Source organism: Balaenoptera ricei, chromosome 5 (assembly GCF_028023285.1).
Source record: "Balaenoptera ricei isolate mBalRic1 chromosome 5, mBalRic1.hap2, whole genome shotgun sequence".
Taxonomy (NCBI): Eukaryota; Metazoa; Chordata; class Mammalia; order Artiodactyla; family Balaenopteridae; genus Balaenoptera; species Balaenoptera ricei.
Window position 1 is genome coordinate 5,457,219 of NC_082643.1, and position 21,665 is coordinate 5,478,883.

General features: G+C 33.6%; 1 protein-coding gene across 3 annotated transcripts in view; it reads right to left on the reverse strand.

Moving 5' to 3' along the window:
- The window catches only part of FSTL5 (follistatin like 5), a 708,623-nt gene that overhangs the window by 627,125 nt on the left and 59,833 nt on the right, over positions 1 to 21,665 (reverse strand). For 2 of the 3 annotated variants that reach the window (XM_059923874.1, XM_059923877.1), the window contains exon 2: positions 8,877 to 8,907. In XM_059923874.1, coding sequence (XP_059779857.1) covers positions 8,877 to 8,907 — 31 coding nt within the window. Of the gene's footprint in view, positions 1 to 8,876; positions 8,911 to 21,665 lie in introns of all 3 variants that reach the window. The other variant, XM_059923875.1, reaches the window with a different exon arrangement.

Below are 21,665 nucleotides of genomic sequence, written 5' to 3' on the forward strand. Positions count from 1 at the left end.
ATAAGACAGTGTCTTCTGCAAAAAAAAAAAGAAAAATATGTTACGTCCATATGACCATTTCAAGAACCCCTCTTTCACAAAGGCTAACCATTGCAAGTAAGTGAAGTTACTGTTTCCAGCTAAATAAATGAAGCCATCAAACACAGTTTGGTTAATATTACTTGACATTTCTTGAGACATGATGTTCAATTATTTCAGGAGACTGTGTGGGAATTTTTTTAAAAAACATACTTAGGAAATCACTGAGCTCTGTTAAAAGTCTAAAATATCTTTATTTATTGGTAATTGAAAGGAAGATCCGTGTTGGTATGTTACTGTGCAGGTAAAAAATAATAAGAAAAAACTATGTAAAGAAAACCCCGAACAATATTCATTTGATACTCCATGCAGAGTGAAATCATTATTTATTAGCGAAAATTAAATCCAGTTATTCTGGGTTGTTTTCCCAACAACCTATTACACCTCGATTTCTTTTAGATAGCACTGCCTCCTGGTGGGCAAAGTGAGCTGCAAAATTAATCATCCTGAAACCAAAATAAATGACCCATTGAATGGGATGATTTATGAATATCTTTTAGAAAGCTAGAGAATGTATGCAAAATGGAGGGGGAAAGATGATGTGTTTGGCATAATATAAATTGAGCCTTTCTTGGCATAAATGAGAAACACAATCAGATACTTCTGAAACCTCTTCTGGTTGATGAGAATAGCATCATTAGGTAGAGGTGGATGTCTGTCTTCCTGCTGCTGGGGCAGGACGACATGCATCAAGAGCATCTAAAATTGGACCAAGCTGTTTAAATGAATCTTTTTAAGAATGGAGGATGAATATTACCTTAATTCACAGAGAAAAGTTATCACTGACATTGAAATCTTTACTACTAAAAAGTTATGTAGGAAATCATTTGGGGGCATTATTTAGATTATTTGCAGTGAATATATTTCCATTAATTAATTTTTCATTTATGGAGTTATACATTAGAACTTAAATTGTTATATGTTTCAAAGTTTGTCAAAGTAACAATTATTATCTTATGTATACAATGGCTTCCAGAATTTGCATCTATGTGTTATCATTTTTGTTTCCAAACCTCATTCACTTTAAAACAAAAACTCACATCACTCACATAAAGAGATATGATCACTTTGTTTAATAGTGAAAGATCAGAAATAGAACAATTTCAGAGAAGACTGCCAATGTGTTTATAATAATTGAAAATTACATTTTTAATTGATTTATCACTGAACAATCAATTTATATTGTTAAGTGTAAAATGAAATGGATTGAAATATTTGAGGTTCTCATATAAGCAATTAAAGAGTTGCTAGTCAATCATACACTATTAAGTTGTGCATATAGGACATTGATACTTTGTTGCTAGGTACTCAATAATTACTTATGAGAATACATTTTGCCCCCATTTAATTTCAAAAGTCCATTTTAAGTAAACAGAGCACAAAGAGAATTGTTCTGCTATAATGCAATTACTATGGCATAAAATGTATACAAAACAAATATTTTTCCTTCACATTCTTTTACAGCATTTATTTTTTAAGATTATTATCACAAGTCTGCCATAAGTACACTTGTCTGGGGTTTATCCAGCATTGCTCTTTTCCAAAAACAAAAAAATAAACAAACCTATGGATCATTCAGTTGACATATTCTAGAGATGAGTTTTCTTGTCTTTTGGTGCTTGGACTTTCTAAGGATTATAACTATTGACTATGATAGAAAGAACACCACAGTTTTCATAAATCCTACAAATGATTATTTCTCTCAGCAATAGCTTTCTAAACTGAATACCAAAGAACCTAACATTCATAATGTATGACGTTGTAATCCATTAAAAAAATATAGTGACTCTGATATTGAGCTCCATGAGCTATTTGTATATTTGGGAGATTAATCCTTTGTCTGTTGTTTCATTTGCAAATATTTTCTCCCATTTTGAGGGTTGTCTTTTTTGTCTTATTTATGGTTTACTTTCCAGTTAAAAAATGGGCGGAAGACCTAAATAGACATTTCACCAAGGAAGACATACAGATGGCCAAGAGGCACATGAAAAGATGCTCAACATCAGTAATCATTAGAGAAATGCAAATCAAAACTACAATGAGGTATCACCTCACACCGGTCAGAATGGCCACTTATCAAAACATCTAGAAACAATAAATACTGGAAAGGGTGGGGTGAAAAGGGAACCCTCTTGCACTGTTGGTGGGAATGTAAATTGATACAACCAGTATGGAAAACAGTATGGAGGTTCCTTAAAAAACTAAAAATAGAACTACCATATGACCCAGCAATCCCACTACTGGGCATATACCCTGCGAAAACCATAATTCAAAAAGAGTCATGTACCACAATGTTCACTGCAGCTCTATTTACAATAGCCAGGACATGGAAGCAAACTAAGTGTCCATCAACAGATGAATGGATAAAGAAGATGTGGCACATATATACAATGGAATATTACTCAGCCATAAAAAGAAATGAAATTGAGTTATTTGTAGTGAGGTGGATGGACCTAGAGTCTGTCATACAGAGCCAAGTAAGTCAGAAAGAGAAAAACAAATACCGTATGCTAACATATATATATGGAATCTAAAAAAAAAAAAAAAAATTGTACTGATGAACCTAGTTGCAGGGCAGGAATAAAGAAGTGGACATAGAGAATGGACTTGAGGACATGGGGTGGGAGGGCGAAGCTGGGGTGAAGTGAGAGAGTGGCATGGACATATATACACTACGGAATTTAAAACAGTTGGCTGGTGGGAAGCAGCAGCATAGCACAGGGAGATGGGCTTGTAGCTTTGCGATGACCTAGAGGGGTGGGATAGGGAGGGTGGGAGGGAGGCTCAAGAGGGGGGGGATATGTACATGTGTATGCCTATGGCTGATTTGCTTTGTTGTGCAACAGAAATTAACACAGTATTGTGAAGCAATTATTAATAAAGATCTATTTAAAAAATACATAGTGACTCTGTATTTCAGTTAATGGTAAGAGTCTCCATTTCAGCACTAATTGTGCTGGCTATATTTTGTTTCCTAAACATAAAGAAATGAAATAATTAGACAAAACAGTCTCATAAAGGGCTCATATACATGAATGACTGTCTTTCAGTTTTACATGATATTTTCATTTGTTAATGTAATATATCCAATGGCCTTTATGAATAAGAGTTTGAAGGTCAATTTCTATCCACTCACTGTTCCTGACTAGCTACCTGAGCTTGAAGAAGAGAGCTGACTGCAGGAACTCTGTGAAATTATTCTAATGAAGGAGCTCTGAATATTCAGGCAGCCCAAATGAGGAGTTTAGCATTCCAATCTCATAGCAATGCCCCTTCAGCCTGACTGAGATATAATTCCTGTATATATCAGATTATTTTTAGTGTTCTAAGTTACCAATTTTGTGATGAAGGAAATAAAGGAGAATCTGAACCCATGAGTGTTTAAAAATAAATAGAATGTAGCTTGTATGTGCATTTATGTGTATAAAGACTGCAGGCTTCATAGTTCTTTAATAGCATTTACTGTCCCAAACACACTCTTTTAATTCAATCAAGTATGGTCTTGACATAATGTTTTCTGTTATTGCTCAATGTATGTAAGAAGTTATGTACCTTAGGAAGAGCAATTGTGCAGCTTACTTTTTTCATATACACAAATGTGTATGACATAATATTTGCCATTTAGAACCTATTGAGTCATAGACTTTTGCATCATAAGTGCTTGTAATAATAGCATTGTCCAATGTCCTTATAGAAGTATAAGCCTTAGAGTTTCAGACACGTAAAGGACTTTTGATATCACAAGGTATGTTTCGCTAATATTTACCATAAAAGAGAAACTGCTTCCGGAGGGGTTAAGTCACTTGTAAAAGATCATAAGTATTTAGTGAACAAGCTTGCATAATTCTTACATATGTCCCTTAGAATATTACTATGTTGCATTTACCATTATCTATTTTTTTCTTAAAGCTACAAAGCACTGAGCAGATTTTATATAAATTAGCAGGAAAATATTTGTGACCATGATGTTAAAGAAAAATAATGCATAAGTAATAAAATTCATATGTATCAAATCCATGAAAATGTAAAAAACTTTGCTCATAACAGTATGTTGAATTTACCTAACATAAGTTGGTGATTGGGTAAATAAACTATGATCCCTTTTAAAATAGAATGAGAATGATAATATTGATCTGAATTATTTACTTTGGATGTGATTTCTCAAAATGCAGGCATATTTGGATTCTAAATCTTAACTAATAATGCATGTTTGACTATTAAAATGAGATAATATATGTAAAAAGCACAGTGTCTGACATCAATTAGATATTTAACAAAACAGAGAAGATAATAATATAACATGTAAACGATTATTAGGGAACGGACTTTAGTCCTCAGTCTCCCCCAAATGTAGAGTCTTAACAAAAATATAACTAGTAATGAAAGGGGAACATACTTTATTTTTAACCCTTCTGAATGGGAAGAGCCAAGAATATCCACTTGAGGAGAGAGGAGGGGGGAAACTGTGTGTTAAAAGCAATCGAATCTCTTTGGTGAATGGACATTCTTTTATTGACAGAAGAGGGTGAAGCCAATACTGAGGAGCATGCCACAGCATAACCACGTGCAAACTTTCCACAGTGATTTCATCCTTCTGATTGTAGTAAAACTTCACACTATTTTGGAGTAGTAGAAACTTGACAGAATTTTTAAGCTATTTGTCAAGCATGGCTTATTTAAATTTTCCTCCAAAACTGTTACTGTTTTATCACTAAGAACTCTAGAGAGATGCTCTAAAATAGACACAAATAAACCAGTCACAAATTAAAATACTTACCTGAGAAATATTGGCAGATGATAATTGATTTGTTGTGATCCTTACAGTAGAAATTATTTCTTGATAATATTTATACAATTTTCAATGGGTTTTAAACACATAATGTGCTCTGTTTAATTTAGCTGTAATGTCACTGGAGAACAGTGTGAAAGATGGTTTCCTGAATAGTTGATCTTTCTTTCAAACCTGTGTAACTGTCTTTATTTCTCTGCTATAATCTTTAATGTAACTTTAAGGAAGGACATCTTAATTGTAAACCTCAAAATTGTGTACTAAATAGAGGTTGGTCTTTGTCTCATTTAACAACAGGCAATATAAAGATGAAAATTAGTTGAGAATCCATACTAACTATTGAACCGAAATTCATCTTGTCGGTTGAATTCCATATAGATATAATTTTAGAATATATAAAATATGGATTTGTATAACATTCCAAAATAATATTAGAATAAGAGCATGTGAGTGTCAAATAATCAATTAGAGATAGAATTGCAAGTTTCCAAACATTTCAATGTATGTCTCTATGTACACAGGAAAATGAGGGATTGGTTCTCATTGTAGTGCTTTGTGAATTAATGTAATTTCAGGTCACTGATACCATGAGGTTGGGATTGTTGCTTCAAGCAGAAACCGGAGCCGAATGCAAGAAATTAGAAGATGAAAGACTCTGTGTATACATTCTTGACAATGTAATAAACGGGTTCTGGCAAATAAGGTTACCAATTAGTCAGGAAGTCAGAGAATTACTAGCTGAGAATCGTTTGCTAAGATCAAATGAGGCCATAGCTCACACTTCAACTATTAGTGACCAAGAAATGTATTTACTATTCAGAATTTTTGTTATTTAATAATGAGTAAGCTATTGCTTCTATGACAATTTTCTTCTGCTTAATATAGATTTAAAAATATTTAAATGACCATTCATAAGTTCCAGTAAGATAATATTGTAAGATGATTCCCATAAGTATTCAAGAAAAAATGTAGAGTTCCTCTAAGCAGAGCTAGGCAACAAGTCCTGATACAACCCTATATCTACTTAAAATTCAGTAGTCTAGCAGACATTATGTCAAGGTTCTGAACCATGTGTCAGCCAATAACAATGAAAGAAGTGGCAAGCATCATCTTGAAAATTTTATTACATTATAAAAAGAAAACATGTTCCCAGTCAATAGCTGGAAAAAAAACTAATTTCTACTATTTCAGATGATATAATTTATGTACTGCAAGGCAATAAAGCATCAAAAAGAAAGCTATACTTAACTTATTTCAACTATAACAGAATTATAAATATGATTTAAGATTATTCTGAAACACTGGGCCCCTCCGTAAGAAGGAAGATGTGCACTCAGTATGCTTAAAATGCAAATATCATTTAAATGAACATCACACTTCACCTCTTAGAATAGAAATTCCCTTTTGCAACACAAAAGTACAAAACTTTGAGTTAATATGAGTATTTTGAGGAAAAATAAATGTAATAATTTCATATATAAAATAACAAGACATACTTCAGTTTGATGAAAAAGAACATAGTTTGGGAATCCCTCAAAGGGCAGTTTTACATAATTCATTTGAATAAAAATATACCAAGCAATATTTTAAAAAGTATGTCTTTTCATATTCTTCAGTAATATAGATGCTTACAGATGACCAAACAAGGAAAAATTTGTGTCAGTCAGTTGTGTGAAAATGTGCAGAGAAGATTATATTTGGACTTAAGTAAGCAAAACTGCTGTCATCGACCTAGCCACCCTCAAAAGTGTAACAATCCTTTCATCATTTCAGGAATACATGTAATCTTTGTAGCTTTCTCCACAGTTATATTTTAAAATTTATTTGTGTATAACTCCAAAAAACTCTAAAAAAATTTTCCTATGCCAAAAGCATGGAATCAAACAGGACAATTGTCAACAGGCACAAGAAAAATGCTCAACATCGCTAATAATTAGAGAAATGCAAATCAAAGCTACAATGAGATACCACCAAACACGGGTCAGAATGGAAATCATTAAAAAGACTACAAACAACAAATGCTGGAGAGGGTGTGGAGAAAAGGGAATCCTGCTATACTGTTGGTGGGGATGTAAATTGGTGCAGCCACTATGAAGAATAGTGTGGAGGTTCCTCAAAAAACTAAAAATAGAGCTGCTGTATTATCCGGCAATCCCATGGTTGGGCATATATCCGGACAAAGCTGTAATTCAAAACAATACATGCACTCCTATGTTAATAGCAGCACTATTACAATGGCCAAGACATGAAAACAACCTAAATGTTCATCGACAGATGAATGGATAAAGAACATGTGAGATATATATATATATATATATATATATATATATATATATATATATATATATATATATATATATATATAAAATGGAATATATATATAATGGAATATTACTCAGCCATAAAAAGAATAATGCAATTTGCAGCAACATGGATGGACCTGGAGATTATCATACTAAGTGAAATAAGTCAGATAGAGAAAGAAAAATACCATATGGTATCACTTATATGTGGAATCTAAAATACGGCACAAATGAACCTATCTATGAACAAGAAACAGACTCACAGAGAACAGACTTGTGGTTGCCAAGGGGGAGAGGGGTGGGCAAAGGGATAAATCAGGAATTTGGGATTAGCAGATAGAAACTACTACATACAAAATAGATAAACAGCAAGTTCCTAAAGTGTAGCACAGGGAAATATACTCAATATCCTGTGATAAACTATATGGAAAAGAAAATGAAAAAGAATGTGTATATATATATATATATATATACATATATATATATATATATGTATATATATATGTATGTATATAAAACTGAATCACTTTGCTGTACAGCAGAAATTAACACAACATAGTCAATCAACTATACTTCAATAAAAGAAATTAAAAACAAAACAAAACAAAACAAGGCAATTGTGCTTTGCTCCATTGTCAGGCTTGGGACTACTACACCTTGGGGAAGGGATAGGTGGGCAAGGATACCCAAAACATAGAATAAGAATGGAGAGACCAGAAGGATTAACCCTGGAAAAATCTGTGAAGTTCTATCATGATGAGCAGGAGCACACACTAATGGAAACATTTTGTTGAAGGATTACAATCTATTTAGGGTAATTTATTATCTCAGTGAGTGCATTTCAAAGTTTAAGATTGTCTTTGTGGTGTAAAGAACCTTCCTGTGCCTGACTAGGATTGACTATGCCATACAAAAAGCTATCACCAACTTTTAATATATAAATACATATTTTCTTGCTTTTTCAGAGAATATAAAGTGAGATAGCAGTGACTAAATAGTTCAGTTTCTACAAAACATATTTTGAAAAGGTTCATCTGCTAAATCATAGATGTGACAGAACACCAACTCTTTTTTTTTTTTTTTAATTTTCTTCCTTCTAGTTTATTTATTTATTTTTAAACATCTTTATTGGAGTATAATTGCTTTACAATCATGTATTAGTTTCTGCTTTATAACAAAGTGAATCAGCTATACATACACATATATCCACATATCTCCTCCCTCTTGCGTCTCCCTCCCACCTTCCCTATCCCACCCCTCTAGGTGGTCACAAAGTACTGAGCTGATCTCCCTGTGCTATGCGGCTGCTTCCCACTAGCTATCTATTTTACACTTGGTAGTATAGACAAGTCCATGTCACTCCCTCACTTCTCTCCAGCTCCCCCTTCCCCTTCCCTGAGTCCTCAAGTGCATGGACAATGGTTGGTGGAGGAATTCAATGAGAACAACTCAGGGAATAAACAGAAAATTGTGTCGAAGTTTCCAAAAGCACCACTGAAGAAAGGAAATCTTGATAGAGAATCTTCAATGGCCTTGGGGAATTCCCAAAGGGTTCACAATGGTTTTAAAATCATGTTGAAGATTTTGAAGTCCCATTGTTTTCTCATTTTTAGCTATAATTTCAAAGTAGCAAGGTCTTTTTTTTTTCCTTCTCCTATACTTACACAAATGTATAAAATAATGATCATAAAATAGTCACTCCTTACCTTTGATTCTTGAACGTTCTTGACTTTTTTCCTGCTGGAAATAAAACAAAAATAGTTCAAAATTTGTAAGTATTTTATCAACAGGCTGATATAAAATATCACTATAAATAAAGACTTGTCAAAATATTTTCTTGTACATATACCCAGGAGTTACTGTAACACAATTCTCAACTTAAAAAATACTTATGTCAAATCTTTTATCAAAGCAGTAATCATTCTTAGTGGACATAAATGTTTCTAAGAAACCAATGCATTGTAAGAATATGGATTTATAAATAAATGCCTAATAAATAATAAATAAATTATTATGCCCTAAAAAGGTCTTGGTTCATTCCATTTAATTCCAATGATGTCTTCAGAATTTGCTTTCAATGTCTCTATGTTAATCATAAAATTCTGGTGAGAAAAAAGGTTTAAAGGCAAATGTGGATAATTCACTAAAAATTAAAAAAAAAACACAAGACATGTTTCAACAGTCTTTCCCTCAGTTTAGCTTAGAATTCACCCCTGTCTCGCTTCTCTGAGGCTAAAGTTGACAACAATTCTATTATTTATTCAAAGCTGCTTCAGTCAGACCTGTCTTTCAATTTGATATACTCCTTATTAGTTACCAGGCAACCCCAGAAGAATTAGCTTGCTTTCAAGTTTTTAAGTAGAAATTGTGCACTCTATAACTTCTCAATTCATATTCAAGCACAGTTTACTCTGTCTAAAAGTTTCAGGGTCTCAAACTAAAAATAATTTTGAAATATGTTTCTAACAAAATGTCTCACACATACACAGAGAACTGCAGAATTGTATGAATGCTAATAAATTTTGGTAAAATTTTTAAACACATTAAAAAATATAAAGAACTTATTTTGCGGCAAGCACTCATCCCAGAGTCATATTATGATAATAAAAATGCATATTGACAAATGTATATTTACTGAAACAGCCAACCCTATGTATTATTAGACCCTATTAGACTAAAACTTTGTCTCTTATTCTAACCCATCCAGGCTTTGTGATTAAATTATGTACTGTCCTTTGTTAATTAATTGATTTTTTTTCAGTTCTGATGTATTTTTAATTTAGAGTGTTTGTTGTTCATTTAAACTAAAATTTAAATATGAAATACAAATTTATGTATATTATATAAATAAATATAAATTACTTGCTTTAAAAGTACATTATTTTTACATAATTTTAGGTCAAGCTGGTTTAAATTTTCCAAGTGGGTACTGAGGAAGAGAAAAATCTGTGTCTCTCTCTCTCCTCATCTTTTGCCATTTTTTCATTCATTTAATCATTCATTCTCTCAACAAATTTGCATAGATCACTTCTATGTGCCAGACACTGCTCCAAGTGATAAGACTATGAAGGATGAAAAAATTATGTCCTGTTGGAACCTAATTATTACATAAATGGTAATAAATTATATTTAGAAAAAGAAATACCCTAAAAGGAGTTATTTTGTAGTGAATGACTGCAATTTTACACAGGTGTATAATGATAAATAATTTTTGAATAGAATTCTGAGTGAGATGAGATGATATAACTGGGGAAAACATGTTTTAGGAGAGAAAAACAACTGCAAACTTCCTGAGATACAGGAGGTCTTGGCATTGTCAAAAATACCAAGGAGACCTGTGTAACAGGGCAGGCTGAGTGAGGGGAGTTTTGTAGGAAGTTCAATCAAGGAGGCAACAGGGCCAGAGAGACTAGCACTGCGGTCCCTGGTTATTTCTTTGGTTTTTGCACTGAGAGAGCTGAAAAAAACATTGAGAGTTTCTTCTCAGAGGACTAACATTATCTGAGTCACATTTCAGTAGAATCATTCTGGCTATTGAGAATAGTTTGAACAAGGGAAGGACAAAATTAGAGGGACCAGTAGAGAAGGTATTGCAGGAATCCTGGTGGGAGGTGATAATGGCTCAGAAAGGTGTGGTGCCAGTGGAGTTGGAATATCAGTTAGAGCTGGAGAGGTTTGTTGATAGAATAAGTGTTGGGTGCGAGATACAGTGCTTAAAAGGGTGATCTCAAGTGTCTAAGCCAGTAGAAGAATGGCATTACCTCTAAGATAAGGAAGATGGCCAAATAAGAAACACTTTTATCCCTTCTTGGCTTGCCTTCTGGTACTGTCCCACTTTGTTCATTTTTCTCTTGTCTGGCTACCCCTGTTCTATCTCCTGTACTGATCCTTTCTTGTCCCTCAATTTGTAACTACTAGTTTCCTAGACACTGAGCCCTTATCTTTCTTCTATACACCTCATTCTTTTGGTGATCTTTTCTACTCTTCTGGCTTTAAGTGCCATATTTTCCTAAGGACTCTCAATTTATATCACTAGCTAATCCTCAATATTGTACTTCAGATTCAAAGATTCAGCTTTACTTATTTATTTTTTTAACATCTTTATTGGAGTATAATTGTTTTACAATGGTGTGCCAGCTTCTGCTTTATAACAAAGTGAATCAGCTATACATATACATATATCCCCATATCTCCTCCCTCTTGCATCTCCCTCCCACCCTCCCTATCCCACCCCTTTAGGTGGTCACAAAGCACTGAGCTGATCTCCCTGTACTATGCAGCTGCTTCCCACTAGCTACCTATTTTACGTTTGGTAGTATATATAAGTCCATGCAACTCTCTCACTTCGTCCCAGCTTACCCTTCCCCCTCCCCGTGGAATCTAAAAAGAAAAAAAAGAAATGTTTATGAAGAACCTAGGGGCAGGACAGGAATAAAGACGCAGTTGTAGAGAATGGACTTGAGGACTCAGCTTTATTTTTGACATCTCTACTTGATTATCTAATAACAGCCTACCTATCATGTCTAAAACTAAACTTCTGATCTTCCCTGACTTCTTTGATCATCTTTCTCATCTTCTTCATCTCTCCATCTTCCTTGTGGTTTGGACACTTAAAGTAATCCTTCTCTGTCTCTTAAGAGTAAAGAGCCTGATATTTTCAGGGGTTTGACATTTGACTCTGATTTTACTTTGAATATCACTCTGAGGATGCAAAGTAGGATGATGGTCAAAATACCTGGAACTTATGGGAGATATTTTAACAAGTTGCATAAATTTAGAAATCACCAGCCTATGTATAAATCATCAGTACTGCATCTGGAGGACATATAATAGAGTTGAATCATCTAGAACTGAATATTGTAAACAATATATGAAAAATATAAAGTCGAATTAACCAACAAAAGAGAATGGAAGGATAGACAAATTATAGAAGAACAAACAGGAGAGCATGGAATCATGGAATACTAGGGAATATATTATGTAAGTGGGAAATTTTCAATAGTATAGAATTATTATGACTGCTTTAGCAAAATTAGATCTAAGGCAATGCCCTTCAGATGAACTGACATATATGGAATCACTGATTTAAAAATAAGCACATTTTTGTTGTTGTTTGGGCTTGGAAGTAAAACTGAAGTTATTCATTGAAGGAGAGGGTAACTGAGAAATATATGAAGTGGTAAAAATGGAATGAGTGAAACACAGCTGGGAAAGAAAGGTCTAGGATGATGTGTAGCTGAAGAGTGAAGGGAGGTCCACAGAGGTATAGTGTTTGTTTTGCTCACTTGTCTTTTTGTTTTATTTTGTATAAATTTATAATATATTATTTACATAAGTGAGAATTGAGAAAGTCTAAATGATAGGAGATACATAGTAGAAATGGAGAGGATTAACATAAAAGGGAGAGATGATTAGACTAATTTTATAAGGTTATTGAAAAAGTAGGTGTGATACAGAACATAAGTGGGGACAAAATTTAGTTAGAAAGACAACCAGTTGCTCTAATGTAACCGGTGGGCATAGGAAGGCATGGTTATAAATGCAGGAGTTTTGTAGGTTTGATATGATGAATTAAACATGTTCAATCTGTGATGATTTATTTTCTTTATGTAATAGAAGAAAAGTCTGCTGAGTGGTGAAGTAGGATGGCTTGTCAGAAATTTGTGGAGATAGCGTAGATTTTAAATGCACTGGTTTTTGTGAGGTTAGTTGAGTAAAACAGCTTGGTGTTTTTGAAATCTTAACTGAGTTTTGCCATTGTAAATATATAGTGACTTATTTTAACTATAGTCAAATAGGCTTAGCACTCACCGATATTGTATTTTATTTTATTATTTTCTTAACACTCAATTCTCTATTTGTACAATTGTATGTAATTATAAATTACCAATGAAATATCCTTAAAAATTTTACAAATGGTAAATGTTTAAGAAGCCTGCATTTACAGAAGTTAAATTAATGATTAATTTAATTTTATGGACTGGGAAGAGTAGGAACAGACTTGTAACGTAGGAAGGTAAAAGGGATGAACTACTCCATTTATTCCTAAACATGTATTAGAACCTTATCAGTGTAAGTGTGTGTGTGTGGGTGTGGGTGTGTGTGTGTGTGTGTGTGCGTATACACATATATGTATAATTTAGGATTTTCAAAGTAATAACTGTTCCAAATTGTTTCTATCACTAAAATATTGCATTGTTCACTAAGCAATATGTATTATCCACAATTTTATTTTACAAACTATTACTTTATATTTTAAATGTTAATTTTTAAATGAGGAAATGTTAAGAAGAAAACTATAATTATTTAATTATGCGATAAGTCTTAAGAGATCAGAAAATTTTTTTACCCTGTCTGCATGATACTTTTGAGAACCATTCTTACATTATGAAAACTTAGGTCTTGTCCATAATAGAAGAAGTGCCAATCTCGGTCTTGTCCATAATAGAAGAAGTGCCAATCTCTTGGTATATCTCAATTTTAATATTCTTCCAAAAGGTTTTCTGACAAAGTGGTCTTGTCTTAAAATAAGAAATATATATTTGGCTACGTATCAAAGCTAAATCAAAGCAAACGATTCATGTTTTACTTCATACCACACCATTTCTTGGAAGAATCCCAAAGTGCTATCTTTATTACATAAATAGACTACGTGAAATCCAGCTCAATAGTAGAAATGGGCAAACAGATCCTTTCAGACAGTATGTTAAAGATTAGCAAAGACAATCTGGACAGAAGTATGGATTCAGAAGAAACACATGATTGTAAGATATGATTTCTTAAATATTAAACAAAATACAACAAAATGAGTGGAACATAGCTAAGCCAGGGTAAAATTAAGTCAAGTTGGGAGCAGTAATTTTTAAAATGAGATGTGGTGGTCAGTCCTAAAATATTTAAGCAAACTAAGATATAACCAAATAACATCAATGCACAGAAACCTGTGCAGAATTTAAATGGGCAGAATGTTATCACTCTAGAAGATATTATTAAGAATGTTTCTTATCTAGTATTTGGATTTTGGTATGACATTTATTAACATCTGATGATGGCTATATCATAAAAATGTATGTCTTATGATCAAACACTAAAACTAAATATCTGGCTATGACAACTTCAAGCATAATTTATCTTGTTTCTTCCTTCTGGCTGTGAAGCACATGCTCTCTGGGAAGAGAAGAAACCACCTGAATCCTGAGTGCATCATGTCCATCATAACAGCACTGAGTTATAATCATCAGACTATCAGTGAATTGTCCTCCAATTCCATGTTATAAAGCTTAAATCACTTTAAGGAAAAGGCATGAAGCCTATACAGGTAATACCCATGGATACCCTTTTTTTTTTTTTTAATTGCATATGTATGATATTAGAATAATGAGACTCCTTATATGCTCTTTGGTCAATATTAGGAATCCCACAGGCTTCCCCTCACACAGAGGGGTGTAGAATGAAACAGGTGCAGCTAGAATTAAATTGGTTCCTTAGAAAAGTAAACAGATTGTCTCTCTGTCTCACTTAATCTTTCATTGGAATACACATGATAATAACCACTCTATACTATCAATACATGAAGGAAGTAGGGGTCATCAAGGGTGTAAAATGCAAGAGTCTTCCCTCCTTTAATACAAGAGTAATGAAGAAAAGATTTCTGGGTCGCTATGGTTTTTCCTCAGCCCCATGTGACTCAGTTTGCATTTGGCCATTAATTAAAAGCTATGGTAAGCCCATGCTACCTAGATAATTAACATGATAATATTAGAAAGTTGTTGTCTTCTTAAGAAGACCCCTTTGTTTCAAACATAATGTTTCCTTTGGTTGAATTGGTGGCATAGGCTAAGAGAATATAGACTTCACCTTTTTAAAGTTAGGAGGGAGAAAAGGTATTTTTATTTATTTATTTTTCTTTGCCAATAGTTTGTAATGAAGCACATTCAAACTGTGTTTAGGTTGGTCATGTGCTGCAAAAAGTAACTTCTCTCATGGGATGTAAGACAAATCAAATTTATGGAAGAGTTTTCCAGGCATATTGAATAAAGCCCACAATGAATCAATTATCTTAAAATTTAAAAATTAACAAATGATACAACGAAGTCTGTAGTAACCAAAAGTGATGTGTCCTAGATGAAGTAATCTTCCTCCTGGTTCATATGATCCACAATTGTTCTTGAAGTAAATTGATGTCATCATTCACCAAAGGTGGCTTTATGTATATACACAGCAGTGCTATACAAGTTCAAGTAAACGTATGTAATTTTAAACTCATGACTAAAGGTCAATAGATCCTAACAGTGAAAACAGTCAATGGATGGAAAGGAAGCATATATAAATATAAATTTTGGTGGCAAACATACATAAAGCTTATTAATTTTAGAAGGCAGCCTAGTTTAAACTCCTTCTCAGAACTCTTCCCTTCTCCTCGATGTAAATAATAATTGTTTCCCAGACAAATACCAACAAACAAAATTTGTGAATTGCTAATTTGCAGTAGAGTACTCATGTTCAATATATATTTGTTTAACATTTCCATGTGCTAGGTGGTAAAAATATGAAATATTAAATGTTTTTATGATATTTATTAGAGCTATTCAGTAATATAGATTGTAAATTCATGGAAATTGGGAATAGAAGACTTTCAGTGGAGCTGGTCCACCACAGTCTTGTAACAAATCTCTTCTATGCCATTCTGATGCATGCATACCCATGAACACACTAGCTCTCTCCCCCAGGCCTTCAATGCACACACTCACGCACACACACATATGTACATACATTCCCTCAAACATATTTTGTTGCTGGCAATTTAATTATAAAATGTCTGGAAAATAAGAGATATCACAATCATAATGCAGTGTATACAGCCTCCTAAATCTTGGGTTTATCAATGTATTTTTAATAAACTGTAATGGTGAATTTTCAGTCTTACTACATTGAATCACAATCTTCTTATCTTTTATTTAAGATTGTTCCCTTTGGAATTTAAGCCATGTTTCTGATTTACTTTTTTAAGTTTTTTAAATTAATTTTTATTGGATATAGTTGCTTTACAATGTTGGATTAGTTTCTACTGTACAGCAAAGTCAATCAGCTATATGTATACATACATCCCCTCTTTTTTGGATTTCCTTCCCATTTAGGTCATCGCAGAGCATTGAGTAGAGTTCCCTGTGCTATACAGTAGGTTCTTATTAGTTATCTGTTTTATACATAGTATCAATAGTGTATATATGCCAATCCCAATGTCCCAAATCATCCCAACCTCCCTTTACCCCCTTGGTGTCCATACGTTTTTTCTCTATGTCTGTAACTCTATTTCTGCTTTGCGAATAAGATCATCTGTACCATTTTTCTAGATTCCACATGTTTCTGATTTAATACCACCTTGCAACAAGCCCCAATCCCTATCCATTCTTTCTAAAACAACACCCCCATTACTATTTGATTTTCTTAACTTTTTGTTCATTTCTCAGAGAAGTTACCACTTCCTGGGATAATATGTATTTATTTGCACATGATATGTTCCCGTTACTGGAGTATATTTATTTTCACATGATATGTTCCCGTTACTGGAGTCTTAACTTGTATATCCACAGTGTCTAGAAGAGTATCTACAAGAGAGTGGACACCATTCTTAATATAGTGTCTGAACTCTAGAATTTAACAGCCTAGTGAAGAAGAAACAGGTAAAACACAACCTGTGAAATAAAACGTGACATTCAATAGTGTAATTGTGCATAAAATCTAGAGGGAAAGGTCAAGGGAGCAATGCATTCTGTCTTAACTGAGGCAGGTGAAGGGAAGCTTTGTGAGTGTGGAGAACTAGGGATACACAGAGAGAAGAAGAGGTTGTAAGAATAATTACAGAATTATTAATTAAGAATAATTGCTGTAGCTGATCTCTACCGCAAAGGGAAGGAGAAGATTCTGTGCAGAAAACATAGCACGAAAGAAGTTAAGGATCCATGAGGCTGCACGGTAAGACTGCAAAACTGCAGACAATGTTTGTGGTAGTGCAGAGTTGGTACGGTAAACATTAAATACAGTTGGGTAACTAGTAATTTTCAGCTTTTTATGACATGAAAGTAATTTTCATAATTTTTTAAAGAAATGTCATAAGATATATTAATAGTCTAACAAACATATAACATATGTTAAATTTGATGTTAATAGTCTAACATATAACATATGTTTAACATATGTTAAAATTTGATAAAATATTTGCTATGATATATATATTATATATATATTATATATATATATATATATATATATATATATATGAGAGAGAGAGATCTAGCTCTATATAGACATTCAAAGTACAAGCTATAAAAGCTATAGACTGTCAATCTACAGCTGTTTCTCTTTTGGCTTAATTTGTTGGTGTGATGTCATTAATTCCAAAGTCAAAGACTAGATATATATAACTGAATCATTTTGCTGTACACCTGAAACTAACACAACATTGTAAATCAACTATACTCCAATATAAAATAAAAAGTTAAAAAAAATTGTAGTTGCTTCTTATTTTAGGTTCATATTATATTTGATATTTTTATGGGATTTTAAGGAAAAAAGATAGAGAACTTGTTATTGGATTGATGGATAGCAATATAAAACTTAGAAAGACTGCCAATTAATAACTACCATTTATTATTGAGAATATACTTTGTCAATAAACTATATCCTGCAATGCAGAAACTATAAATACTTATAGCCAGGTATCCCAGGTAACCCAACCTCATATGAGATACTCTTGGCACAGGTAACCATGGGGCGTTGTGAGGAAGGTAAGAACAACAGTGGTCAGTAGCATGGAGTCTAAGCATCTACACACCAGTTGCCTCCCAATAGGCAGAGAGACCATTTGCAAGTGTCAGTGAAAAGAAGATTGAGGCTTGAGGAATGCCAGTAGAAGAAGGAGAATTAGTAGGAGGAGGAGGAGAAGGAGATGGAGAGGAAGAGGAGGGATAGGAGGAGGAGGAGGAGAAGCGGGGAGATTAAAACACTCATATCAGTTTAACTAGGTGGCAAGCAATTTTTAAGTCGTTTACATATATTATCTCATCTGAGGTGACCAAAAGTCACAGTCTAGCTTCCCCTACTTGCATTTTCAAACTGTAAGTTCATGCAGTTCTCTAGGAGGTGATGACCATTACATGTACAGAAGTATTTTCAAGCAAATATGATTACATGAGACCTGAGCCCAAACCTGAGTTAAACTGCCCTTATAAAAAGATGAGCTGCCCAACTGGGGTCTTCCTAGAATAGGTAGAAGAATATTTGATAGGATTTTCATTCATGGTTAGCCAGGTAGGTGGTAACAGCTATTGTAATATCAGCTTAATTTTCACCAAAAGGTAAGTGAGACCTATGGCATTATGTTTATAATTGTTTATTTTTTTCAACTTTATTGAGGAATAACTGACAACAATAATTGTATATATTTAGGTATACAACCGGATGGTATTATAAATATTTTCAAAAACACACACAGTGTGGAATGATTACCAAAATCAAGATAATTAACACATGCATCATATTACATGGTCAATTCTTTTTGGGTGTGGTGAGAATGTTTAAGATCTCTCAGCAACTTTCATGTACAGTCATTAGTTGGTATCTGCAGAGATTGGGTTCAGGACCTCCATGGATACCAGAATCCATGTGTGCTCAAGTTTCTTACATAAAATGGCATAGTAGAGTTGGCCCTCCATATCCATGGGCTCCACATCTGCAGATATGGAGAGACCACTGCATACAATATGGGGTTGTTATTATTAAATATAGTCAATGTACTATATGCTTAGACCGTCAGACTTATTCTTCTTGTAACTTCTTATGACTTCTTTTTGTACCCTTTGACCTGCATCACCCCATTTCCCTTCCCCTCAACACTTGCAACCATCATTCTATTCTTTGTTTCTATGAAATTGACTTTTAAAAAATATTCCACATATTGGTGATACTATACAGCATGTGTCTTTCTCCATCTGGCTTATTTCACTTAGCATAATGATCTCCAGTTTCATTAGTGTTGTCCCAAATGGCAGTATTTCCATTTTTTAATGGCTGAATAATACCTCATTTTCAATATCTATTCATCTGTCCATTGACACTTAGGTTGCTTCCATGTGCTGGCTATTGTCTAATGCTAAAAGAACATAAGGGTGCAGATATCTCTTCCAGATAGTAATTTCTTTTCCTTCAGATATATACCCAGAAGTGGGAATTCTGGATCATACGGTACATTTATCTTAATTTTTCTGAGGAAAAACTCTACCGTTTTCTATAATATCTGTAACAATTTACATTCCCGTCGATAGTGCACTAGGGTTCCCTTTTTCCCACATCTTCTTAAACACTTGTTATCTTTTGTCTTTTTGATAGTAGCCATTATAACAGGTTGTGAGATGATATCTCATTGCACTTTTGATTTGTGTTTCCCTGATGATTAGTGATGTTGAGCACATGTTTATGTTTTAGTTAGCCATTTGGATATATTCTTTGGAAAAATGTCTATTTAGCTATTTTTCCTATTTTTAATTGGATTATTTGCTTTTTTGTTATTGAGTTGTATAAGTTATTTATATTTTAAACTAACCATTTATCAGATATATGATTTGCAAATATTTTCTCTCATTCTGTAGGTTGTCTTTTAATTTATTGATTGTTTCCTTTGCTCTGCTGAAGGTTTTTTGTTTGATGTAGTCCCACTTGTTTATTTTTGCTTTTGTTGCTTATGATTTGGAGTCATTTCCAAAAAATAAATATTTTTTTCCTATGTTTTCTTCCAGTAGTTTTACTGTTTCAGATCTTACAAGTAGGTCTTTAATCCATTTTGAGTTAATTTTTATGAGTGCTGTAAGATGGAGCTCCAGTTTTAATCTTCTGCATGTGGATACCCAGTTTTCCTAGCACCATTTACTGAAGAGGCTATCCTTTTCCCATTGCATGTTCTGGGTGCCCTTGTCAAAAATTAGCTGACCTTGTATGTGTTGTTGATTAATGGGCTCTTGATTCTGTTCCACTGGTCTACGTGCTTCCTTTTATGTCAGTACCATATTGTTTTGATTACCTAAGTTTGAAATATAGTTTGAAATTAGGTGTGAAGCCTCCTGCTTTGTTCTTTCTTCTCCAGATCGTTATGGCTCTTTGGGGTTTTTCATGGTTTCATTCAAATGTCAGGATAGATTTTTTTTTTCCATTGGTGAAAAATGTCATTGGAATTACAGGTATTGAATCTGTTATCTCATTGGGTAATATGGACATTTTCACAATATTAATTCTTCTAATTCAAGAACGTGGGGTGTCTTTCCATTTATTTGTATCTTCTTCAATTTCTTTCATCTATATCTCATAGTTTTCAGTGCATAGGTGTTTCACTTCCTTGGTTAAGTTTATTGTTTTTGATGCTATTGTAAATGGGATTGCAAGGTTTCTGTTGAGGAATCAGATGATAGCCTTTCTCTTTGGGGTTCCCTTGTATTTGATGAGTCTTTTTTTTTCTCTTACTGCTTTCAAAATTCTTTCTCCGTGTTTGATTTTTGAGGGTTTTATTATAACGTGTCTTGGTGAAGATCTCTGGGTTGAATCTATTTGGGGATGTTTGACCTTCATGTACCTGGATGGCTGTATCTCTTCCCAGATCTGGAAAGCTTTCAGCCATATTTCTTTAAATAAGTTTTCCGTCCTTTTCTCCCTCTCCCTTTTCCTTCTGGGACTTCCATAATACAAATATTGTTTTTCTTAATGGTGTCCCATAATTCACCTAAACTTTCTTCACTCTTTTTCATTCTTATTTTTTTCCTCATCTGATTCAATAATATCAAGAGATCTGTCTTCAAATTCACATATTCTTTTCTAATGCTTGATAGAGCCTGGTATTTAAGCTCTCTGTTTCCTTTTTCATTTTTAGTCACTGTTTTGTTTTCTTTTGTTTTGTTTTCAGCTCCAGATGTCTGGTCAGTTCTTTTTTTTTTTTTTTATTTAATTAATTTATTTATTTATTCATTTATGGCTGTGTTGGGTCTTCGTTTCTGTGCGAGGGCTTCCTCTAGTTGTGGCAAGCGGGGGCCACTCTTCATCACGGTGCGTGGGCCTCTCACTATCGTAGCCTCTCTTGTTGTGGAGTACAGGCTCCAGACGTGCAGGCTCAGTAATTGTGGCTCAGGGGCCCAGCTGCTCCGTGGCCCTGGTCTGGGAAGATCCCACATGCCGTGGTCAGTTCTTTTTTTTATGATTTCTATCTCTGTGTTGAACTTCTCGTTTTGTTCATGCATTATTTTACTAGTTCATTGACTCCTTTGTCTGTGTTCCCTTAAATCTCACTGAGTTTTCCTTAAAATAATTATTTTGAATCAGTTTTTAGGTATCTTGCAGATCTCCATTTATCTGAGGTCAGTTACTGGAAAATTACTGTGTGCCTTTGGTGGTGTCATGTTTCCTTGCTTTTTCATGTTTCTATTGGCCTTACATTGATGTCTGCTTATTTGATG